Source organism: Myotis myotis, unplaced genomic scaffold, assembly GCF_014108235.1.
Source record: "Myotis myotis isolate mMyoMyo1 unplaced genomic scaffold, mMyoMyo1.p scaffold_m19_p_9, whole genome shotgun sequence".
In the NCBI taxonomy this organism is placed as follows: Eukaryota; Metazoa; Chordata; class Mammalia; order Chiroptera; family Vespertilionidae; genus Myotis; species Myotis myotis.
Genome location: NW_023416401.1, coordinates 92059623 through 92084447, shown reverse-complemented (window position 1 = coordinate 92084447; position 24825 = coordinate 92059623). Strand labels below are relative to the sequence as shown.

Here is a 24825-nt window from a genome sequence, read left to right as displayed (position 1 = left end):
TCCTGGGACGAGCCAGGGCCTTCATCCCCAGGGAAGCCAACCCCTTGGCTTCCACTCGCCTCCCAGATGGTGGTGCCCACACTTCTGCCCCCCTGAACACCAGACTCACCAACCCACCCACCTGCTCTTTACCACCTGGCTACTGGAGGCACCTGGAACCCGCTCTCCAGCCCAAGGCCTGTTCTTGGGGTCCCCCCCAACCAGTGGCCTAGCCAGTAGCCAGCCCCAAACCTGCCTCCCCACAGCCCAGCCAGCTCCATCTCAGTGGACAGCAGGTGAGGTCCCCAAGCTGGCTCTCAGGCGGTCACAGCAGTTCCCGCTCAGGGGCCCCGTGGCTCCCAGTGCTCCTCGGAAAAACCCAGACCTCCCCGAGCCCTGGGCTCGGCCCTCCTGCCATGCCGGGTCCCGCCTGGCTGGCCCAGCCTCCGGCCTCTCGGGGCTGCGCCCCTGCTGGAGCCTCCTACCACACCCCGCTGGGCTCCTGCCTCTGCCCCACTGTCTCTGTAGAAGCTCTTGGCCACTGGACATGAAGGAACCCCCACCCCAGATCCTACTGGTGGTTAGGAAAGGACTTGGTGTGGAATCGGCCAGGCCCACAGCGATGAGAGTCCCAGGGGGGCAGGTGTGGATGGGAGGCTGCGGGGGCGGGGCTGAACACATGGGCCTCTGAGGGTGGGCTGGGCACTGTTTTTAAAGCCCACCCCCACCCAGTGACCCAGCGTGTGGCTTAGACTGAGGGCCCTGGCCTGGCAGCACTGAGCTCTGGAGGCTCAGGCTGGGCTGCCTGCCTTGAGGGAAGGCGGGGAGCCCCAAGGCAGCAGGGAGACTGTGGGATTGAAGGTGGGAGTCTGACTCCATGATGAGGTTTATGGGGCGGAGGGAACGGTACAGAGGAGAGGTGCCGCCCTCGCTGCCCATCCGCCCGCCTCCAGCTCCTCCCACACTCTCCGGCTCCTCTGAGATTCCAGGGAAGAGGTGCAGGTCACTCCAGGCAGCAGGGAGAACGGCCTGGCAGGAGGGGAGAGGAGACCGGCAGGTCTGGGGGTGCAAGGGACAGCTGACCCCGGTCAGCCCGCCCAGCCCCACTGTCCGGCGAGCCCATCTGGGCCGTGAGCAGGGCAGAAACAAGGGGAGCCCTCTGCAGAACCCTGCCCCTCGGCCAGTGCTCCCTGGGCCCCCACTGCGCCTGCCTGGCCCAGGTGTCCTCCCTGGTGCACACTGCCCCCCTCCCTGAGTGCAGCCCCTGGCAGGGCCTCCCGGGGCTCCCACTAGGCAGGCTCCCCCAAAGCCCCACGCACCTCCAGTACCTGCTCTCCCCAGGCCAGGTTCCCCTGCTCCTCCCAAGGATCCTGGAATCTTGCTCCCCTGTGGCTGAGGGCTGCCCACCTGAGCCAGGGCTGCGGATGCACCTGAGAAGGAAGGGCAGCTGAGACTGAGGGCAGCAGATGGCAACACTGCCTTTCTCTGGACCCTATTCTGACCCAGAGGAAGGTGAGTGCCTGGCAAGGGTGAAAGCTTGGGGTGGGGGTCCCTGAGTCCCAACAGGCCCCGATTGTGGGCTCAGTGGCTGAAGTTCAGGGTGAGGTGGGGCTGGTGGGGAGGCATGGGGTGGGGTCTTCATGAGAGCGCCTGCCAGCCTGGTCTGGGCCCTGGTGGGCAAGGCTTCCCACAGGCAGGGCCCCTCCCCTTCCCTCTCCCTCACCCATAGTGAAGTGCTGTTTCCCCCCAACCCTCCCCATCTGCTCAGTCCCTCAATCAGCCTCTCCATCCACCTCAGCAGCTGAGCCATCTGGTTCCACAGCCCCAGCCAGAGGGGGTGGGAGGGTGCAGGAGAGGAGAGGGGATGGAAGGGCAGCGGTGGCCCTGAGCTCAGACTTCCTGGGAGAATGGGGGAGGGGCCGCTTTGAGGACTCCAGGAAGCCAGGCAGGTCCTGTGTCTCCCCACCCAGCCAGCCCCAGGACACTGGGGAGGGGGAGCCAGTACCTCTGTCCTCAGGGCGGGAGCCACCATTTCCCCCTTCTCCAGGGAGCCCAGGGGCCTCCAAGATGGGCATGGGGAGCCGGGCACTCTTGTGGGGGAAGGAGTCCAACTTCTGCACATGCGCTGCGGGGGGGAGGAGGGTGAGCGGGGGCTGTGGGGGTGTGGAAGTCCCCTGCCTCCCCAGGGCTCCCTGGTGCCTGTCCAGAAGAGTGGCCAGGCCAGGCTGGTTGCTGAGATTGGGTGGGGACAGAGACAGGGCCGGGGGGGGGGGGGGCAGGGCTTGCGGGGGGGCACTGGAGGCTCGGGGTCCTCACTCTGGATGATGGACTCGCAGGCCTGGCTCACAAGCTGGTAGATGGCAGCCCAGGACTGCGGCTCGCCCTATGAGGAAGACGGGCCACAGAGCAGTCAGGGCAGGGTGGCGCTGTTGTCCCCATGCACAGGAAGTGCCTGGGCCCCCAACACTGGCACACTTACCTTCTCTCCTCGCTCCCCCTTGGGCCCGGGCAGACCCTGAGTCAGAGGAAAAGGAGAGGGAAGTAAGCAGGGAGGAGCCCGGGCTGGCCTCTCCCTCCCCCTCCTGACCCCGGCAGCCCTGACCCCTCGCAGCCTGGGGCTCGGTCCCTGGGGAGGGAGACCAGGCATTCACATCCCCACAGGGTGGGCACAATTTCTGCTCCTTGGAGGCTCAGAGGCATGAATCCCCAGCGGGCAAAAGACATGCCTCTCAGATGGGTTCGGTGCCCACGGCTGGGACCCCCCCCACCCCGGAGAACAGCCCCCGGGCCTGAGCCAGCCAGGCCTGCACACAGCACATCCCTGTCCCTTCTCGCCTGCCTCCCCTGCCTCCATCTTCCTGGCTTCCAGGAACCTGCTGGAACCCCATCCCTCCCCGCCCCCTAGAGCCCACAGGCCTATCACCTGCCCCCCACCTGCCTGTCTTGGGGCTGGCAGGGTCCCCCCACTTTCCCTGCTGCAGACCAGCCCCAGCGTCACTGCCTGCACAGGCCTCGCTTCACACACGTGTGGGTGCAGGAGGCCCCTGAGCATCAGCAACGCTGACTTTGCACATGTGTGCCCCTCCCCCCACTGTCTGTCGGGCTGTCCAGGTGTGGAGAGGACTTACCGTGGGCCCCACAGTCCCTGGGGGTCCTCGCTCCCCACTGGTCCCCCTGGCTCCCGCCATGCCCGGGTAGCCCTGCTGAGACACAGAGGTTGCAGACTGCAGCCCCCAGCGAGTCTGGCCCCTCCTCCCTCTAGCCCTGGCCTGGTCATTTGGGTCCCCACTGTCCTGAACCCAGACCAGACCCCATGGCTTGTCCCCAGCTCCACAGGCCTGTTATTCCTGCAGGCTGTGCCTCATGTCCACCCCCGATGGGAAGCTTGGGCACGCAGCCCAGGACCCCTGCTCAGAGCAGCTCCCAGACACTGAGCTCAGCAGGGACCCCAGAAGGGCCAGCTTGGGAGGCAAGGTGCTTCTGAGCGAGGAGGGTCCCCAGCCCTCCAGTAGGCAGGGAGAAGGGCCTGGGGCCGCATCCCCAGCCAGGCCCACCGGGAGCCCTGGCATCTCCCTGCGATGTGGAATTGGGGTGCAGGCGTGACTGGGGCTGCCCAGCGGGGTGAGAAAGCCCCTCTCCAGCAGCCCTCCAGGGCACAGGACACTGCATGCCCAGCAGGGCCCAGGAAGGGCTGGCCCAGCAGAGTGAGGACTCCCAGGTCACCTTGTGGGGGTGACCACACTCAGTTCAGCCCCAAGGAACCTCAGGGGGTGTGGGTAGGGATGGGCAGGGTTGGGCTCACGGGGGAGGTGGTGCCTACCCTAGGTCCAGGGGGTCCGGGCAGGCCAGCGGTGCCCTCCAGGCCTCTCATGCCCTGATGGCCAAGGAAAGGCGGGTTGGAGGGGGCTCGGATCCCACACATTCCTCCCACGGCAGCCCACTCCTGGGAAGGGGTGCACCCCTGTGCCTCACTCTGAGAGCAGTGAGCCGGCCAAGTTCAGGGCCTGACCCCACCCTGCATGGGCTGGCATTCCCCTCCCCCCTGGCCAGGCCACGGGTCGGGGCAGGATGGATGGGAGTGGGGTGAGAGAGAGGGGAAACCCCACCCCACAGCCTCCATCTCGAAACCCTCCCCAGTGGGCCTCTCCCCCACCTTCGGACCCTGGAGGCCAGCCTCCCCGGGGTCGCCCTGGTGGCCGGGGTCGCCCTGGAAGAGAGCAGAGGTGCTGGCGAGGCTGGGGCCAAGTTGGACCCAGAGCAGGCCCTGTCCCCGAGACCCTCCTGCCCACTACCTGCAGGCCCGGGAGTCCATGGTCCCCCTTCTCTCCTTTGACCCCTGGTGGACCCTGGAGGGGAAATATAGACTGAGCCCCAGGGCGAAGACTGAGGGGCCCGGGGGGCGGGGTGGCAGTGGAGGAGGGAAGGGAGGCAACACCTACCACAGGCCCCTGGACAGTTCGCCCCTGGGTCCCTGGTGACCCCTGATGACCCCCAGGACCTCTGGGTCCAGTCTTTCCAGGTGGCCCGGGCTCTCCCTGGAGACACGGGGGGGGGGGGGGGGGTTGTTGAGAAGGCACCAGGCCGCTCCTGCAGTCCCCCCCCCCTCCCGGTCCCGTAGCACCCTGCCTCTAGCCGGCCAGGTTCACAGAGGTCTTCAACCCACGGCCACCCCTGGGGGGTTCCTGCTGCGACCCTACTACAGAGCCAGGAACTGGGCCTGGGCCGCTTCTCCAGGTCCCAGAGATGGGGAGTAAAGAAACCCCGGATACCAGGGCACCTCACTACAACATAAACCAAACCTCTAAGGGGCAGACAACTATTTAAACTGAGGCTGCATGGAAAAATGCTTTGAAATCATTTTTTGTGAATTAAGCATATCAATGCACAAACTCCATGAAGAAAAAAACAAATTTTCTGTGAGTGTGAGTGTGAACATCAGCAAACCAGCGACCCCAGGGACGCGCCATTTTCATAAAACAGTCACTCCCAAGCCGAGTACAATGTGGGCCACCTGCCCTGTCACACTGACCGCCCAGACCCTGGTGACAGACGCGGTGCGGTGGGGAGCCGGGCCCTCCTGGGGAGGCACCTCGCTCCTGGGGGAGCCCCCTGGCTGGCGGACCACGTGGGCTCCCCCCTGTGCTCTGGTGAATGTGCTGGGGGTCCTCCCCAGGAAGGTAGGATCCAGGCCCCCCAGGACTCCCCAGGACTTACCCTGGGCCCGGGGAAGCCCTGCTGTCCTGAGGCTCCATTCCTGCCAGGGAGGCCCTGCAGAGGCATAGGCAGGGCTGAGCCCAGCATGGCCCTGGGTTCCAGTCCGGCCCTCGGGTAAAGGGCAGGGGCTTCCGGGTGCGGCCTCCATGCCGCTGGCCACTGTGCGGCCTCGGGGCAGGCGGCCTCTCTGGGGAGGGCTGCACCAAGAGCGTAGAGCCAGTGCTCACAGACCTGCCTTCCCACTGCAGCTGGCCCTGGAGCCTCCCCCAGGGGGTGCAGAGGGGCTGGACCTGCCCCAGGTGGGGGTCATGACCCTGCTGCAGGCGGGATGGTCCTGGAACTCCACCCCAGTCAGGAAAGATGGGACATGCTAGGTCCCACACCAGAGGAGGGCGCGTCGGCTGGGAAGAGGGGCCAGGGGAAGGAAGGGACTTGCCAGGAGGGGCCCCATGGGCTGGGGGTGACAGGCAGCAGGGAGCCGTGTACAGTGCATTTCAGGGTGCGGCAGGCCTGGGGAAGGCTGCTCGGTCCAGGCTCCCAGCTAAGGGGCGCGGGAGGAGCCACCTTCATCTGCCAGCGGCAGCAGATGTTGCCGGGGAGGGGCCGCTGGACTCACTGGAGGTCCTTGGGGTCCCGGGGGCCCAGGTATCTGCGAGGAGCAGGTGCAGGCGGGAGGGAAGGCAGGGCAGGTCTCTCCATTCTTCTAGAAGAAAGGAGACCCATCGTTAAATGGACCCTCTCCCAGATCTTGTTTGACACCTGGGAGGCTGGGGGGGAGGGGTGGGGACCTGATCCTGGGGGCTGACCCCAGGCTGCCCAGCACACACCCCAGGGCAGGACACCCTCTCTCACTGCCACGAGGGCCCCGGCATGGCCAAGCCCGGCATGGTACATGGGGAAGGCACAGAAAAGGGGCGGGGCCCTGAGTGCTGGGTTTTGGCCAGCTCCAGCCTGCTTTGTCCCCAGGGCCTCCCAGACGCTCCCAGAAGCCACCTCCTTCAGGAAGCCTGCCCAGATCTCCCCCAGCACCACGATGACCGGGACGGCCAGCCCCCCCCCCCAGACCCTGTGGCACTTGCCCACCTACCGACGCAGGGAGCTCGCAGCACCTGTCCTCCTCCGCCCAGGTGTCACTGCACACGATCTGCAGCATCTGGAGCTGCAGCTACAAGTCAGGGCAGGAGCTCAGTTGGCCAGATGTGGCTCAGGCAGGAGGGGCTGGGGATCTGCCAGCCCCTGAATGGCCAGGCAGGATGAAGCCGAGGCTCACCACAGCCGAGCTGCTCCGGGGGCCCCGGGCCTTGACCAGCCTCCCCAGCGTGATGAAGCCGGTGGCGGGAGGGCTGCCCGCCTCCCCGATGGGCCTCTCGGCCACCTTCCTACAGTCCACGTAGAGCTGGACCTTGGAGTGTCCCACGGCCACGTGCACCTACGAGACACCACAGAGTTCCCCCACAGCCCTGGCCAGGGGGGAGGGAGTACCCATCACTGGGGGCCCCACCCCACCCCACCCCAAGTCTCTGGGACCCCAGCCCCTCCTGGGCCTCAGTTTCCCCTCTGTGAAATGGATGAAATGCACCCGCTCAGGCCCTTCTACGATTTGCAGGAGCAGAGAAAAGGGCTGGGATGCTCTTCAACCCAAATTAAGGATGGGGCCCCACAGGATGCTGGGGCGGAGGGACCGCAGGGGCAGAGGTGGACGGGCCAAGGTGGCCCCCAGCAAGGAGAGCTCCAGCGTGGCCGCGGCCCAGGGGAGTCTGCTCCAGAACACGGGGGGCATTGGAGGCTCTCGGGCAGATGAGGCACAGGTTTTGGTCTATCTGGAACCTTCCAGGACCTTGTGGAAGCTCCCGAAGAATATCCTCCTCACTTCGGGCAGGTCAAAGGTCACCTCCTGCAAGGCCGCTCTGGGGTCGTGGCTGAAGTAGGTCAGGGACTTTCTGCCTGCTACAGGGCAGGTGAGGAGCGAGTGAGGCCCCACCCACCACGCGGGGCGGGGGCAAGGCCAGTGTGGAGAGCAGCCCTGCCTCCTGATGGGGCGTCAGCGCCGGTGGCCTTGTCTGGAGGATCTGCTCAGGGTCACCAGCCAGTGAGGCTTCTAGGGACAGCCTGCCCCCCCCCGCCCGCCCTCCCAACTGACCGTCCAGCAGGACCCCGAGGACAGGTCGGAAGTCCTCGGCTGTCATCTGCCACAGCGCAAAGGCCTCGCGGGGCGTTTCGGGGAGGAGGCGCAGGAGGAAGACGACTGTGTGCTCAGGCGGGAGGGCGGCCGGGTGGATGTCGCTGTTGGGGCACAGGTTGGGGTCACCTGAGAGGGATGGGGTCTGGAGGGGCCACAGCTATTCCCCAGGGCCCAGACCCATGGGAACAAGATCTCTCCTGCCTCAGTTTCCCCACGCATAACAGGGTGTAAGGGACAGAACTCCCTCCGGGGCTGTTGGGAGATTCAACCAGAGGTGCTCTGAGGACGAGGCACAGCCTCTGCCCTGCCCAGGACCGAAGGCCGTTCCATCCCAGCCAGGGTCATGATGCTGTGCCCACACCCAGCTCACAGCCACCGCCCGCTCGCCCACCTGGCTCGGCGTGTCAGCTGAGCGTCCCTGAAGAGGGTGAAGGTCCTGGTCACGCCAAACGCGGAGGGCTCCATGGCCACCCCGCGGATGGAGGCGTACTCCCTCTCCACAAGCCCAAAGGCCGCCATGAGGTCAAAGCCTGGAGGGCCACGGTGGGGAGATCCAGGGACAGACAGGTGGGAGGCGAAGAGAAAGAAAAGCAGGTGTCAGGGTGCAGGGCAGGGGAGCCATAGAGGACACCCAAGGCCGAGAGCTCAGCGCCAAAATGGGGTGTGCCCACCTTCCTCCTGCTGCTCACTCGGCCGCCCCGGGGCGCTGTCTGACCCGGCCCGCAGTCACGGATGCCCAGCAGAGTCTCACCACCCACCGGACTTAGCCACTCAGAGCGCCTGCCACTCCTCCAGTGCTGAGCGTACCAAGCGAGCGTGCAGCTCACCCCACTGGGTGCTCAGCGCCCGGGTGGGAGCGGACAGGAGTGACAGCCCGCCTGGCCCCACTTCCGGTCACAGGTGGGCCTGCCCTGCTTCGGGGTCTGAACGGCGCAGCCTCATTGCTCACTCTCGGGAGACCCCAGAGAGACTCAGCCATCAGGACAGGACGGGCTCCCGTCCCTGTACCCTGCTGACACCACCTCACCATCCCGCTCGGCAGAGCTGCCTGGCCACAGCTGGCGGCCACGTGTCAGCCGTGGGAGGGTCTCACACTCACCAGGTGACTGGGGGGCCCCTCTCCCACCCAGAGCTTGGTCAGCAGTGGCTCAGGGGGGCTGCACAGGGCCCAGGGCCCCCACTTGGCCTCTGCCCCACTGAGTCCTAGCTATGGCCTTGGACGGTGACCTTGCACAAGCCTCAGGAACCTAGACTGTGAACCTTGAGGTGCCTCCTGTAAAGGTGTGAGCCTGCCCGCCTGATGCCCTGTACTGTCCCCGGCCCTTTCCTAGGGGCCCGCGAGGAGGGGGGACAGGTCAGGGTCGGGAGCGAGAGCACCTGTCTCAGGACAGGACCCACCTGCAAGGGAGCCATCTGGGTGGAGGGCTGGGCAGGCTGCTGAGAGGTGACAGAAGGTCAGGGTCAGCGGGGAGGAGCCCCTGGGCAGTGGGCCTCCTGCGGCTGGAGCGGGACTGGAGCCCAACTGCTGCCTCCCCTCTCGCAGGTCCTTGGGCCTGTTGTCCCTGTGCCTCAGGGACGGGGAGGGATGGGGTGGTGTCCCATCATCACAGGGTCTTTGCTTCCACCCCTGGAAGGCAGCACTCCCCATGGTGCTTCCGCTGACAGGGTATCGGCCACCCCGATGTGTCCCAAATAGCAGGGCCAGGGAGATGCCAGGGTGTGCGGACACGCCCCCCGGGATGCACCCCGTCCAGGGCCGTGCAGGCGTGGTCCACCGCCAGGCGCTCAGGGTGTTCTGGGGCGTGAAGGGCACTGAGTGCAGCAGCTGTCCACTGAGCAGTGAGGCCCCCGACCCCAGAGGCATTCAAGCCAAAACTACAGACCACGGAGGGGACACAGAGGGAAGCTGAGGTGACCAGGCTGGCTGGCGCCTGAGGGCCTTCGGCTCCCAGCGTCTGGGCCTGTCCACAGCACAGTGGTCCCTCCGCGTGGGCCTGGCCTGCAGGGGCAGGGCCCGGGAACACTGACACCACGTCCAGGTGCTGGGTGCCTCTCCTGGTCATCTGCCATGGCCTGTGCGCCCGCCCACCTGCCTGTCTGCGAGCGGCCGTGTGGGCTGCACAGCTGCCCTGACCTCGGCACAGATAGAGGGCAAGGACACAGTCCCCAGCTTTGGGCCTTGCGGACGAGGGGCCTAGCCAACCAGCGGGAGCTTTGCTGGTCTCAGCTGCCTACAGCTAAGTCTTCACACAAAAACCCGATTTCCTTCTGCTGGACAGCAGCGCGGGCCCTGTGCTGGCAGCGACAGAGCCTACCGCCGGCGGAAGGGCCCCGGTTGAGTGGCCCCACAGTTCTGGGCGCTGGGGGCTGCCTAGGGCCTGGGGTTTCATGCCCACTCACCCGTTTGGCCTGTGGCAGTCACTGCCACACTCTCGCCTGCTCCGTACACTGCTGAGGCCAGGACCCTGTACTTGGTGGCTGCCAGCAGGTCAGGGAGCATCGCGTGGCTCCTGGGTCCTGGAACAGAGACCTGGGGGCACAGCCCCTGAGCCACCTGCCACCGAGCACCTTTGCTCACTTAGGCACCTCCGCTCCTTTGTCTGTGTCTCACCACGGAAGCGCGCGGCAGACAGGTGGCCACGCCTCCCCCCGTCACCAGACCCCAGGCCCACGAGGGGCAATGGCTCCCTGATCCACCAAGACTCACTGATTTCTCTGGTCCAGAGCCTGAGGCCAGCATGTACGTGAGCCGGTAGTAGAGGACGTGGCCAGTGGGGGGCGTCCAGCTGACCCGTAGGCTGTTTGGTGACTCAGAAGCCAGGGTCAGGTTGGAGGGTGGGCTCCGGCTGACTGAAGGGCAGTGGGGGGTCAGCAAGGGCCGGGCCAAAAGGCAGCAACATGCTTCAGCACGCTCTGTGGCACGCCCTGCCATACCCCCACCCACGCCACCCTCCTACCCCATAGTCCCACCACCCTCACCTTCCCAACACCCCATGACCCTCCCTCCCACCCACCCCTACACCCCCACACCGGTACCACACCTGCAGCCCTGCGACCTCGGGCAGACAGGGCCCCAAGTCAGCTCTGAGACCACCTTGAGCACTGTGCCCACCAGGTGACTCGGACCCTCGGCCACCCTGGGACACCTGCCTGGAAGGCCGGGGCCTTGGGGAACTGCCTATGGGTGCCCCTGGGAGTGTGGGGCTGAGGCGGTCTGGGGCCCTGGGGCGGCGCTGCCCCCTGTAGCTGAGGGGTCACCTCGGGGGCTGTAGTGGAAGGACACGGGGTCGCTGTGGGCCCCGTCCTTGTAGGAGGCCAGGATGGTGATCTCGTGCTCCAAGGGCCCCCCCAGGCCGGGCAGGACGGCTGTGCACAGGCTCCCCGGGACGGAGATCTGTGGAGAGGAGGGGCAGGTGTCCACTCTGCGAGTGGTGGCCTCCCATGGGGCCTGGCTGGGCTGGGCAGGCAGGTCCCGAGATGCCACACTGGGTGGAAGCCCAGGAGCTGGGATGGGCAGGGGCCTTCTCTCTCACATACCTCATGGGCCTTCCCGTCCCCCAGAGGCGTCCACTTGATCTGGTAGACCAGCACCCCGGACGCCGCTGCGGCCGCCCACGCCAGCCGGACCGCACCCCCAGGGAGCTCTGTCACGGACAGCTGGCTCGGGCTGGGGACTTTCCCTGGAAGAGGGCAGGGAGACAGGCTGGACGGCAGGGCCTGCGCCACCCCCTGGGGTGACTCATCAGAAGGGCCTCACTGCCTGTTAGAGAGGTTTTTCTGGCTCGAGTCACACTTAGGGGCCGAGGGGATCCCCATTTTCCATGTGGGGGCTGTGCCCACATTCCCATCCTCCTCGGACTGGGCCCCGACTGCACACCGGTGGCTCCGGAGGACTCACGTGTGGTCAGGCGGCCGGTCGTAGTGGAGGAGCCGCCCCCAGGATAGAGGCGGGTGACGCGGACAGTGTAGGTAGTGGAGGAGGAGAGGGGACCCAGGGTGACCGAGGTGGCATTGCCAGGAGCCTCTATCTGCGAGGGGGGGGCCATACGAGTGGGGCCTGGAGCTGACCCTTCAAGCTGGGAGCAGGCATCCCCTGCCTAGATGGAGACCCAGGCCCCGGCTCACTGCCCAGGACAGCCCATGGCCTCGCCCCGAGTGGGGAGAGGGCGCAGATCTCCCACACGATGGCAGGGCCTCCTGGGGCTTCCCCATCTCCCAAACACCCCTGACAGCACTCCGGGCCCCAAGCCTCATCAGGGCTGTCATTCACCGTCATTCTTTGCTTCACACATGTCCCCCCAACCCCTGCCAGATTGGGGCCCCCAAGGGCAGGGACGGTGTCAGTGCTCTGTGAATACAGGGCGGGAAGCTGGGGTGCTGGGCCCCGTGGATGCTTCAGCACTCTGGACGCCAGTTCCCTCACAGGACATCAGCCTGCTCTCACCTGCCCCGAGTGGCTGCCCTTGCTGGACAAGTAGCTGACCCTGAACAGCTGCACCGGCCTCAGGGTGCCCTCCCAGGACACACGGGCCGAGTCATGGCTCACGTCTGAGAAGATCAGGGGTGTGGGGGGAACCAGGGGAGCTGTGGACACAGCAAGGCTTCAGGGACCAGCAGCCACTCCCCTTCCCACCCCCGAGTGAATGGGGGAAGCATAGGCGATGGCCAGGCCAGTGGGGCCACCAGACGGGGACCCCATGGAAGGCCTCTGCCCACTGGTGGGTGGCAGACGGGGGAGGTGGGCACTCACGGGTCCTGGCGTGGATGCCCCGGGCCTCACTGGCCTGTGCCCCTTGCAGGCTCTGCACCCAGATGTCATAGTCCCTGCCCGGCTCCAGGCTACCCAGCAGCACCTCCGGCTGCCCAACCTGCACCTGGGGGGACACTTCCATTAGCCCCTGCTCACCTCGCTCCCCACCCCATTGGCCCCAGCTGCCTCCTCCACCTCTGTCACGCACCTCTCTGCCCTCCTCCTCGCCCTTGGGGGAGGCCAGCGAGTACCGCACCAGGTATTGGGTGGCCCCCGCCGAGGGCTGCCAGGTGAGGTGGATGGTCCTGGGCGTCACTGTGGCCAGGGCGAGTGCCTGGGGCGGAGGCAGAGGCACTGGAAGGGGGGCACCACAGGAGAAAGCATCACAGATCAGGGACACAGGCTGGAGGACAGCCCTGCGGGCACCCACGATGACTCTGAGTCTCTGTCCCCAAACTTCACCCTGGGCCAAGTTTCCAGCTCACAGCTCTGGGGAAAGCCACCCGCGGGTTGCTGTTTGGGGTGGGAGAGCCATGGTCCCCAAGGGGTAACAGCCCCTGAGGAAGCCAGAGGCAGCTGGCCGCATGCTGCGCGCCCTGAAATGGCAATGGTGGAGCAGCGTGGGGCTGCGTGGGGGAGGGCTAAGTGCGCAGGGTTTCTGTTCTAAAGTTGACAGTGGGGACAGTGCATGACTCTGTGGACACAGACGCCACTGCTGTGCACTTCCAGTGCGGAGCCGCGGGACGCCTCACGCATGGTGAAGGGCTCAGGGCAGGCGCCCACTGTGGCCCAGCAGGGGCCTGGGGCTCCAGAAACATGTGAACAGTAGCAGTACTGCTCTGGGTGTGGTGATGACACAGATGACATCACTGGTGCTCAGGAGAGGACACAGGTCGGGGGTCCAGGGAATCTGCCTCGGTCACACAGCAAGTTGGGAGGGTGCCCCACCCGGATGAGGACTAAAACCCATAACAGCCAGCTGCCCCACCCACCTGTGGTCACCAGGCCCCGTAGGCCCTCACCCACCCCTGCCTCATACACGGGGAACACGGCCAGCAGGTACTCTGTGCCGGAGGCCAGGCCATGCAGCTCCGTGGACGTGCTGGGCCCATCCACCTCCACCTGCAACAGGAGGAGCCTGGGTGGAGCCGGCCGAGTGGGCATGGGCAGGGCGGGGTCAGTCCTGGTTTCCTGCCAGCTCCATCCAGGGCTCCTGGAGCAGAGCAGCTCCCGGGCACCAAGCAGTCACGGGAGGCAGGAGCAGCCACATCTGCCACAGCTGCCCGCTGGCCACCTGAGTGGCCTGAGGACTCGGGCTGTGGCAGGGCCACCTGCACTCTACCCTTTCCCCACATCGATTCATCCTCTCCGGCTCTCCATTCCAGCCCCAACTCTGCATGGACAGGAGGAAGGCCACGCTCACCTCCTGGGGGGCACCACCCCTAGAAGGCCGCCACACCACCAGGTACTTGAGTGGCGGCTGCAGGGCTGGAGTCCAGGACAGGTGGACGCTGGAGGAAGTCACCTGGGTCAGGACTAGGCTGGTGGGAGCGGAGAGGGGGTCCAGGGTTGGAGGGGCTGCTGCTGGTTTAACTGAGGGAAGAAGGATAGATGGTCAGAGCCCCAGCAGGCAGCTGGCATAGAGACTCTTCCTGCTCCCCCTGGTGGCCACTTCTAGGAAGAACAGGTGTTCCCCAGGTGGGAGCTGCAGACCCACACAGGGCCAGGGGGAAGGGGTGGGAGAGGTTTTGGGGAGTCCTTACAGGGGAGGCAGGGCCTGGCCAGGCTTCAAGCATAGGTGACCTGCCCTGGAGTCCCCATCTGACAGCTCACCTGAACCGGGACGTGGGCTCCAGCCCTGGACCTGCTGGCAAACTAGGCGGCTGAGCAGGCCGGCCAGTGTGCTGAGCTGGGGGAAGTCCTGCACGTGGTGGACGGTGATGTCCAGTGGCGGGGACGCCAGGAGCCTCAGCTCAGCCTCATCAGCATTCTTCACACCTGCCCACGGGCCCAGAGAATGGGAAGGGGCCCCCATGGAGCCTTGTCACTGCTTACAATCGGAGTCACCCAGCAGGTTGGGAAGCCATCCTGGTACCCAAGACTCCACAGGACCCAGGACTGGGTCATCTAACAGGGCCCCAGGAGAGATGGCAGCTGGGGCTGGGGCTGGTGCAGAGGTGAGGCTGGGCGGGGATGTGTTTATAGACATGCAAACTGGCCCATGCCCCACTGCCGTGACTGCAGCCTCCCTGCAGGTGCCCACGGTGCTCAGAGCCTGGCATGGGAACCATCACAGCCCCCAGAACAGGGATGGGTCCTCCCATTTTGCAAACTCAGGGCTAAGGCTCAGAGAGGCCAGGGGACCTTCAGCCCCAGAGGGGGCGGAGCAGGCATGCAAACTCCCACCTGCACGGCTGTGAGAACTCTGCAGAGATCCGGCTGCTTACCCACAGCAAAGATGCCAACATCCAGGCTCTTGAGGGTGCGGCCAGCAGCACAGGCATCGTCCTGGGACTTGCCGTCCGTCACAAGAATCACCACCTTGGCTGCCTCTGGGCGGGGACCTGCTGCAGGCCTCAGGTTCTGCTCCAGCACGTGGGTCAGGGCCAGGCCTTGGGAGCAACGGGGATCAAGTGCAGGGCCTCCGCCACCCATTCCCACCCTCCTCGCCCAAACCTCCTCCAGCCATTGGCCCCACGCTCTGCCCACCGTGTCAGTCCTGGACCCTCCAGGCTGGGGAGTCTGCAGGGCAGGGACACCTCCTCCCCTACCCTCAAAGGCACGGAGGCCCCCAGTGTAGGGAACAAGGAGGAGACTGTGTTGTGGGGACACGCCCAAGGAGTTGCTTCCAGCAAGGCCATGCCCACACCCACTGGCGGCCCCTCCCAGAAGCTTCTGTCTACCAGAGGAACCACTCACTTTCAGCAAAACCACCCACCAGAAAGCACATTTTGGCCAGAAAGAAATGAGGGTGAGCCCAGCTGGTGAACTCAGTGGTTGAGCATCAACCTATGAACCAGGAGGTCAAGATTCAATTCCCCGTCAGGGCACATGCCTGGGTTTCAGGCTCCATCCCCAGTAGGGGGCATGCAAGAGGCAGCCCATTGATGATTTCCTCTCATTATAGATGTTTCTATCTCCCTCTCCTTTCCTCTCTCTGAAGTTAATAAAAAAAAAAAAAAACTTTAAAAAATAAATGAGGGCAATTTGTCATTTACAAAGGTGAGAGTGGGGGTCAGCTCCGCCCGGCACTGGGCTGGTTTTATGCACAGATCTGCAAGTCTGGGAGGGGTGTAGAGGGAGGCTGTGCGCAGGGAAGCATGCAGGGAGGGGCTGCAGGGGCAGACCTGTGAATGTGTTTCCCCCTCTGTAGTGGAGGCTGTGCACGGCTGCCAGCACCTCCTCCTTGGTGCTGAAGGTGTTCAGGTCCCACTCGGTCTGGGGGTCTCCACTGTACTGAGTCAGGCCTGAAAAGACGGGTGCAGGCATGGCTGCTGGCGTGCTGGGCGGAGGCAGGATGCACACAGCCTGGCTGCCCGGCGTCACTAGGGAGAGCACATGCTTGCAAAGCCCTTGCTTTCCACACAGGACTTACCAGAATGTCCCCCCAGGAGCCAGTTGTCCCATCAGTACAGCTGGGGACCCCACCTGGCCTGGTGATGCAGGCCACACCAGTCAGCATAAAGGTCTCCTCCCGCCCCTGGCCCACATCACGCCTGCATGGGACCCAGGGAGAGACGGTGAGGACCACCGGGTGGGGCCTCAGGGCATAGGGCCAGAACCCACCTACTTGGATTTTATCCGGCCCAATTTCAAAGGGCTCGATGATGCTGGCCAGGAAGTCTTTGACCTGCTGGAAGTGACTGTGGCCAATACTCCAAGACCCGTCCACTAGGAAGATCATGTCGGCGGGTGTGGGAGGCATGCAATGGAACTGGAGGCCAACTGGGTGGGCAAGGAAGGAGAGGTGTGGGCGAAGCCCACCGCCACTGCAGGATGCCAAGCTGCTCTGAGCTGGGCTCTAGCCACCCAGGATCTCCTTCTCTGGATTAGTGGAGGGGCTGGGGCCACAGGGTTTCGGCCTCCGGCTGAGCCTTGGTGAGTCTTGGGGGACAGGTTCCAGAGGTGCTTGGATCTCACCAGACTCAGGAAACCCTGTGTGGACCTTGGGCCATGGGGCCAGCTCCTCCAAGCCCATCCAAGAAGGCTAATGGAGCCCCAGCAGCTCTGCCCTCCAGGAGCCTTGGCAGGAGGCTTTGTTTGTCTATGTGAGGGCTACTATTCGAGATCAACCCCCCGCCACACGCACACACGCACGCACACACACTCATACACTCGCACACATGCACGCACACACGTGCACGTGCACACACACACTCACACTCATGTACACACACTCATACACTCGCACACACACTCATACACTCGCGCACACGCACTCACATACACCACACACGCACACGCACATGTGCGTGAGCGCACACACACACACACACACACACAGAGGCTGACACCCAGAGGCTTCCAAGGCAGGACAACCGACTGGAGTGGGTGTGGTCAGCACCACGGACAGCTCCATCCGCCTGCTCTGGGCTGAGGTCTCACCTCTGGCCTGAGGGCTTGTCCTGAGGACCCAGGAGCTCTAGAGACAAAGCCTTGTGACCCCTGTCTGGGGTTTGAGGCCCCCTGAGTTTAGCACAGAGACAGCACCTCCAGGCTGAGCCCAGAGTCAGGGTCAGAGGCCATGTGGAGGCTCCTGAGAAGTCAGGTGCAGTGAGACCATCTGATGAGGGAGACTGCCCTGCACTCAGGACCTTGTGCAGGAAATGGCACACCTGCTCCAGGCCACACCGCCCTGCCCCTGCAAGCCACGGACTGGTGCCCTGGCCATCTTACCTGGCGTCTCTCTGTTTCTCACAGACGTCCTGGGGCGGCTGGGCCTTTCTGGGCTGAGCTGAGCAGGGGCCTTTCCCCCGGGGCCTCTGGGGGAGTGTGGATCCTCGCCAGGAAATCCTGGGGGAGGTCACAGCTGTCACTTCTCACCTAAAACACTCAGGCTGGGGGATACCTGGGGGGTCGGGAGGATGGGACCAGGCACTGGGGCCCTGAGGACACCCCAGAGAATGACCTGCCCCGTGGGTTTGAGTGAGCCTCAGAGAGTGGCTAGAGAGCATGAGGTCAAATATCAGGAAGAAAGTTCTGGCCACGTGCAGAGAAAACATGAGATGCTGGACTCCTCTCCTCCCAGAAACTTACCCTCACCCCACCTGGACCCACCCAGAGTGGGCGGGTCTTGGCTTGGGGCCAAGATGACTCGGGGGTCAGGGTCCAGGCTCTCCATGTGGGAAGGTGTGGGCTCCAGAGCTGCCCCCAGGGGCCTCCAGCTGCTTCTGCTCACAGAGTGACTCCTCAAATCCTCGACTGCAGAGATGCAAGTGGCTGTCAGGACCCTACCAGGGAGCAGAGGCCTCGGGGAGCTGTGGACCTGTCCACACAGCCCTCCCTGCAAGGGCACATCCAGGCTCCATGGGGAACCCGTGTGGGGTAGCGTGGACTTACTCACAAACTCCCTCTGAGCCAGCAGAACATTCCCTGAGCCGGTGAGCTCAAAGATCTGCAAGGTGTACCCCTTGGAGGGGCTCAGGCCTCCCACTGTGGCCTTGGGAGTCTTGGTGGTCAGCATCACCTCCTGCTCCACGTCCCCTGGGATGGGGTTGGAAAGAGCTGGTGAGGCCAGCAAAGTGCGTGTATATGTGTGTGCCCACATGGGTATCCCATGTGTGTATATGTGTGTGTGTGCATGTGTGTCCAGGCTCCTCCTCATTCCGCACATACACTGCCCTGCTCGGGCGCCCACACCACACCCGGCCTTGGGGACTCTGGGGTCCTGGTGTGTTAGTACCAGCTGTTCTCACACTCACTCTGTCCCAGAGGTCTGTCATTCTTTCCTCCAATCCGACCCGTCCCCCAGCTGCACCCCACCTGCTATGTGCTAGACGCAGACTTCATGCAGTCTGAGCCTTGGACATGAGAACAGTCCACTCCCATGTTCCTCGCATACTCTTACAGGAGCTGAGCACATTTCCCAGGGAGAGCATGACACAGATCCCATGCGAACAGCATTCACACATCAGCTCAGCAAACACTGCCTTTGCCTGCAGTTCCACACCAGCTCGGGCTGCACGCTGGGCAGCGCCAGGCCTCAGCTCAGCAGGCACCCCTCCTGCTGCGTTACGAAGCCCAACAGGGCTGTGAAGAGTGGGAAGAAAGGACAGGACAAAGGTGGAATGAGTGTAACCAAAAAAAAAAAGTAGGAAGATGAATATTTAAACCCAAATCTGCAGGTCATTCAATGTAATAGAAATTGGAAAAAATGTTTCAATTAAAAGGCCAAGTCTGTCTCACTGTCTGAAAGCAACACCAGCTCTGCGCTCCTTGGAAGATGCACCTAAGTGAATAAGAGATCTCCCTGGACCAACACGATGGCACAGAAGGGAGAACCTCAGTGAGAACACCACCAGCGAGCAGGAGGAAGCTCCGTGGTGAAGGGCCGTCTGCCAGGAAGACATGATTTAAATGGTGCCCCTATAACAGCCTCAACATACAAAGCAACAAAGGTGAGGCAACAGAGAAAGACGCACCTACGACCACAGTAGGGGGTTTATGGATTAGTGGACTAAAAACAGGAAACATATTGGCAAATCATATCTGATAAGGGGTTAGTGTCCAAAATATATAAAGAACTCATACAAATCAATAGCAAAAAAACCCAAATCATTCAATTTAAAAATGGACAAAAACCTGAATAAACATTTCTCCAAAGAGTACATACAGGTACATAAAAGATGCTCAAAGTCACTGATCATCAGAGAGGTGCAAATTAAAAAGACAATGAGGTATCACCTCACACCTGTCAGGATGGCTACCATCAACAAATCAACAAACAAGTGCTGGCAAGGATGCGGAGAAAAGGGAAGCTTTGTGCATTGCTGGTGGGAATGCAGACTGTGGAAAACAGTATGGAGGTTCACAAAAAAATTAAAAATGGCCCAGCCAGTATGGCTTTGTGGTTGAGCATCAACCTATGAACCAGGAGGTCACAGTTTGATTGGTCAGAGCACACGCCCGGGTTGCAGACTCGATCCCCAGTAGGGACATGAGGCAGCCGATGGATGATGTTTCTCATCAATGTTTCCATCTCTCTTTTCCTCTCCCTTCTTCTCTAAAAGTCAATAAAAACCTGTTTAAAAAAAACAAAACACTTAAAATGGAACTGTCTTGCCCTAGCCGTTTTGGCTCATGGATAAAGGGTCCCGGGTTTGATACTGGGCAAAGGCATGTACACATGTACCTCGGTTGCAAGCTTGATCCCCAAGCCTGGTCAGGGCGCGTGCAGGAGGCAACCAATCGATGTATCTCTCTCATATTGATGTTTCTCTCTCTCCTCTGTCTCTCCTCCTCCCTTACTCTCTCTCTAAAAATGAATGGAAAAATATCCTCGGGTGGGGATTAGCAAAAATAAACAGAATCTACAGAACAAGCTGATTGATAAAATAAAATAAATGGAACTGCCTTCAGGCCCATCGATCCCACTTCTGAGTGTCCATGCGAAGGAAACTCGATCACTGTCTCCAGTGGGCACAGCGCCACGTCCAGTGAGCGCTGCTCACACCACTGACGTCATGCACACTGTTCACAACCATGGACGAATGGCTATGGGAACGTGACAGACACACACGGAATATTACTCAACCACAGAAAGGAGGAAATCTTACCACTTCAAGAACATGGATGGACCGTGGAAGCATTATGCTAAGAAAATTAGGCCTAAGACAAATATTGTACAATCTCACTTATATGCGGAACCTAGAAACTCATAGGGGAGATGGGACTGTGGCTGCCAGAGGTGGAGGGCTCGGGAGGGGACTGGAGGAAGGCCACAGGTACAGACTCCCAGGTATAAGTCAGTCGAGGGTTGTAATGTACCAAACTGACTATGGCTGATGCTGGTCTAGGATACACAGGGAAGATGTTCAGAGAGTGAGTCCTGTTTTCATCCTATCACTCTGCTGTATCTTGGAGAGAGGGTCACTGTGAGAGGCAGCTGCTGCAGTCCTTTCACTGCAATGTGAACCAACCCCCCGTAGGCTGTGCTGATATGCTCACGGATGTCAGTGACTAAAGTTTTAGTGAGAAGTAAACTTCTCACTAAAACCGGGAAAGTATAAACGATTTGGAAAATGAGGGAGATGAATTTGGCTTCATGAAAATATTAGAAAACTACACCCAAGTCCAGGGGTTATTCCTGGGAGCAGAAGGCAGGTGGGACGGGGGGGGGGGGGGGGGAACTGTGGGCCCAGGACGGCCCCTTTCCCCCAGGGGCGAGCTCAGGCCCCGCATCACTTTCCACCTGTCCCCGCGATGACACTCTTGTCCATGGGCTCTCCGTCGGCCATGTCTGCGGAGCTCTGTGGCCAGCCTGTGCCAGCCTCCAGGACCCCTCGGCCTCCCTCCTGGCCCTGGAGGCCCTCCCAGCCACTAACATGCAGGATCCTGAAAGGGCTCTAGCTGAGCAGGGATCCAGTTTCTTCAAAAGCCAGTGGCTGGGCGCCTTCTGCATGTGCCGGGCATGGGGTCACGTGGGAAACGTAAGATTCTCCTACTACACGCCCCGCCCCAGCAAGGAGGGCAGAGTCACACAGCCACGTGGCTGCTGAGACGCAGACTTGGGCAGTGACAGCCGTGCACAGCCGCCTTCCATCCTCACGGTGGGTGGGGAGGTGCAGGGCCATACCTGCCATGGGCTTCACCTGCACCAGATAGCCAAGGCCACCCCCCTCCGACTCCGTCCACTTGATCTGCAGCTGGTCCTCGGGCAGCACAGCTAGCTTCAGGCGGCCATTTGCTGGGGAGACAGGACAGGGTGGTCAGGACTGACCCCCAGGAGCCACCCCAACAGCTGTGGGGGGCCAGGGGACCTGTCTGGTGTGAGGAGGCCTTGGCCCTACTGCGGGAACCTTGGGAAAATGAAGCCCAGCTCAGGGCTGGAGGGGGACCGGGCCCTCCTAAGGGTCCAAGGTGCCAGGACCACCCCCACTGGCTCTCTGAGGCGTGTCCCCCTGGGAGCAGAAGGCAGGTGGGGCCCGGGGGGGGGGGGGGGAGGCTAGCATCCCAGAGACACCATACTGCCCCGGGCTAGCATCCCAGAGACACCATACTGCCCCGCAGGCGACAGCAGGCACTGAGCCAATTAGGCAGCTACACCTCCCTGGATTCCCTGCCAAGTCTGGGTGGGGGTGGGCGGTGGGAGAGGCAGCTGTGTGGCTACTGCAGACCCCCAACTGCTGAGGTTACAGCGAGGTTCACACAGCCCCATGGGGTGGGCGCCCTGGAATGTGATGGTGCCGTGAGGGTGCAGCTTGGAGGACAGGGAGCAGTGGTGGCCTGAGCCCGGGCATATCCTGACCTCCCAGGCAAGCTTCCGGGAGTTCCACCGTGAGAGCAGCTATTTTTGGAAAATGGGGACAGAGATGGGCTTCTTCTGGCCGCCCCCTGAGAGCTGGGTGCGTGGGGAGGAGGGCAGGGGCTGGGGGCACCCGTGCAGACACAATGATGCTTCAGAGCAGGAGCAGCTGAGCCTGCCTCCGGTGGGGGTGGGGGGCGCTGCTCCCTGCAACTCCAGGCTGAAAGACAGGAATGTCTGGGGCTTTGAAAAGCCACTTGTGAGCAGGGGCCCAGCTCTGGCTCATGAAGAGCCTCTGTGTGTCCCTGTGCCTCTGACATGCTGGGGGAGGCACCCCATGCTGCCTCTCGGGTCCCGATGTGCAGACAGCGCCCCCCTCCACAGGGCCATCCTCAGGGAAGGGCTGCCACCGCAGCGTCTGCCAGAATCCTGCAGGGACCTGGTGAGGGGCTGCCCAGCAGAGAGTCCTGAGCTCATTGTCATGGGGGCACTGAGTGATTTGACCCCACCTTGGTGTGGTCCTGTCAAAGCCCCCGGACTGAGGGACCCCCCCCCGGGCGCAGTCACCAACCTGGTGCAAAACCAGACAGAAGTCCTGCCACAAAAATAAGCAGGTCGGCTCCCCGTGGCCTGGCTGTGCGGCACCCTGAGCAGAGCGGTCCTAGCTGTGGCCCACGGGGTGAGCTGGGACAGTGGGAGGCGGCCCTGCCCTCACTCCCCGGGGGCTGCACGCTGGGCTAAGCCGGCTCCAGAGCCTCAGTCCCCGGATGCAGAGGCCATCCCAGCGCCCACTCACCCAGCTTTCCTGGGACAAACTCAGTCAAGATGCGACCCTTTTGGGGTGTCACAGACAACCCTGCAATGGACGTTGACCCCTAAAGGGAAATGGAATAAATGCCCTATAAGATGTGGTCAGGTGGAAGGCGCCACACAGAGCCAGGCCACGTGAAGGGCTGAGGGAGAGGCTGCTTGAATGTAGCTCCCCACGCGCCTAAACAAGCAGGGAGGGTCACCTTGCTGCAGGTTTGTAGTTTGTAAGGTGTTCATGGAATAATTAATAACAGAACATTAATATGAGAGAATTAGCTGCAGAGTATTAATACCTGTTTAAAAAAATTAACCAGAAAACAGAAGCCTCCCCAAGGCAAGGTGAAAGGTCACAAGGCCAAAGGTGAAGCAGCCAGCTGCAGCCTAGACTTGGCAAAGGAGCACAGATGACCCCTTGGGCCGTCTTGTCCCGTCTACTCCGAGCACCAATTCCACCGGGACAGCCACCACAGGGGCCAAAGCAAAGTCCCCACCCCTTGTCCTTACCTTGTTCCTGGCCAAGTCCCAGGGTGACACCCAGCCACAGCCAGAGGCAGACCCCTAAGTGGGGGTGCACGTGGGCACCCATGGTGCTCAGCCTGGGGAAGGAGAGGCCGCTCAGCCTTCTGTCCATCTGTCCCCTCCTGATGGCAAAGCCAGAGCTTCTCCATCCACAGCGGGGACTGTGCCCCCTCCAGACGTCCCTGGACGCTGCACCCTCAGCCGCTCGCCCCACCCACTGTGGCTGCGTCTGCAGGTCCCACAAGAGCTTTCTGAGCTAGAGGTCAGCCGCCCCTCTGCCAGCCACCCCGCCCCCGACGCTGGTTCAGCCGCAGCTGGGCCCCCATCTCGTCCTCAGGACTTCCCACGGCCAGCTGGCCAGCTCAGCCCTGACCCGCGGCTGCACTCACTCGTCGCTAGACCAGACTGGGACGGTGCTGTCAGAGCCGAGGGGCCTGGGGAGGAACAGGCAGCTGGGGTAGGACCCAAGTTTGAGCAGAACCTCTGGGGAGAGCAGGCCTCTCAGTGGGGAGGTGGAGTTGGGGTCATGGGGGAGCTCTCTGGGGGCACCCCTCCCTCCCAAGGTGCCTCTGAGCCTCTGCTGACAGTGCAGAGAGGACACTCAGGCCCTTGGCCAGCCTCACGCAGCCTCACCCAGGGCAGGGGTGGCTGAGCTCTTGGGCTCGTCAGGCTGTGAAGGGCCCGGGGGCTATGTGGGTGCTCTGGGTGCCTGGGCCCTCCTGACCCACAATCTGAAGCAGATCCTTCTCTCCCCAGAAACCTGGCCTGACTCAGTTGGACCCCTTCCAGGGGCAGAGCCCTCCGCCCACCTCTGGAGCTCAGCTCCTCCCGGCTTCTCTGAAAGGCCCGGGTCACCCTCAGACCGGAGCTCATCCACCCAGCCCAGTGGCTCAGGCCGGTCACCAACCTGCTCCGTCCGTTCAGGTCCTGTTGCAGCCACAGGGAGGACAGGGCTTATGAAGGCCCTTCCTCCAACATCACTGCCCCGCCCAGCGCTCAGCCTCCTCCTGCCCTGGCTCTCCACCCTTCCCATCGGCTGCCCAGGACCTTTCTCTACGTGGGGCAGAGATCCCAGGGTAAAGGACCCCATCTCATGGTGTGGCGGGGACCCCACAGAGTGTGGGGCACAGCACTGACCCCACACCTTTATCTCTCCCTCCACAGGGTCTGCCCCAAAGAGGGGCTCAGGAACAAAGGCCACCACAGATGGCCCTGGACACCAAGATGGGGGGCTGGGCATTGGGTTTCTCTGGCAGCATGGACCCCAAAGGCACGCCAGCCAACCCCCCTCTCCAGTCCTCCAGCATCACTCCCAGGTCAGGACCTTAAGCCCCTGGGTCTGTGCTGTGGTCCCAGTGCCCAGGCCCACACCCACCCTCCTGGGGAACCCCCTCTGCACAGGCCGCCTCTCTAGCACCCTCCGAAGTCTGCAGCCTCAGCCATACCCTCCCAGCCAACCCAGATGGTCCCGCAGCCTGGCAGACCTGATCCCAGGAATCAGCGCCTAGATGGGGTGCCCACCCCGCCCTCATCCCCACCCAGCCCAGGTAGTTGAGAAGGGCAGGCCTGACCTCTGGGTGCTCTCAGGCCTCTCTGGGCTCAGCTTTTGCAGGCAGAGGTATTTTGGGGGGAGGCAGGCACAGAAAGCACAGGTCCTCAGGTTAGAGGAAGTGAGATTCGCTGGAGGCTGGGGCACATGGGGTGGGGGGGGAGCGGTGGGCTAAGGGCAGGGCTGGCCCTCCCCAGGCCCCTACCTTGCCCATGGTCCCAGAGCACTGAAGCCTCAAGCAGAGGCGAGGTTGTCGCAAACGGGGAGCAGACAGGCACCGCTCTAGTGCCAACCTGGTTGCCCAGGCGAGGCCCCATTCTGCTCCTGGCCTGGTGGGGGATGGGCCCGGGCTGGGCACT

At 62.9% G+C, this 24825-nt stretch overlaps 1 protein-coding gene across 1 annotated transcript; it reads right to left on the bottom strand.

Annotated features, from left to right (window-relative positions):
* Positions 1-752: 752 nt before the first annotated feature.
* COL20A1 (collagen type XX alpha 1 chain) lies at positions 753-23109 on the bottom strand. Its single transcript, XM_036323634.1, has 35 exons — positions 22903-23109; positions 20920-21030; positions 17685-17828; positions 17403-17546; positions 15912-16070; positions 15473-15592; positions 14573-14737; positions 13959-14123; positions 13549-13718; positions 13118-13247; positions 12334-12479; positions 12126-12249; positions 11820-11959; positions 11274-11403; positions 10913-11055; positions 10634-10769; positions 10083-10225; positions 9776-9905; positions 8774-8812; positions 7767-7905; positions 7334-7476; positions 7031-7140; positions 6464-6622; positions 6281-6358; positions 5810-5896; positions 5194-5247; positions 4272-4325; positions 4133-4186; positions 3800-3853; positions 3108-3179; positions 2459-2494; positions 2296-2362; positions 1985-2104; positions 1299-1409; positions 753-1008 (listed from the first exon to the last, which is right to left on the bottom strand). Exons 1-35 carry the CDS (start codon positions 23027-23029, stop codon positions 983-985), a joined length of 3930 nt encoding a protein of 1309 aa, XP_036179527.1. The 5' UTR covers positions 23030-23109; the 3' UTR covers positions 753-982.
* Positions 23110-24825: the final 1716 nt, after the last annotated feature.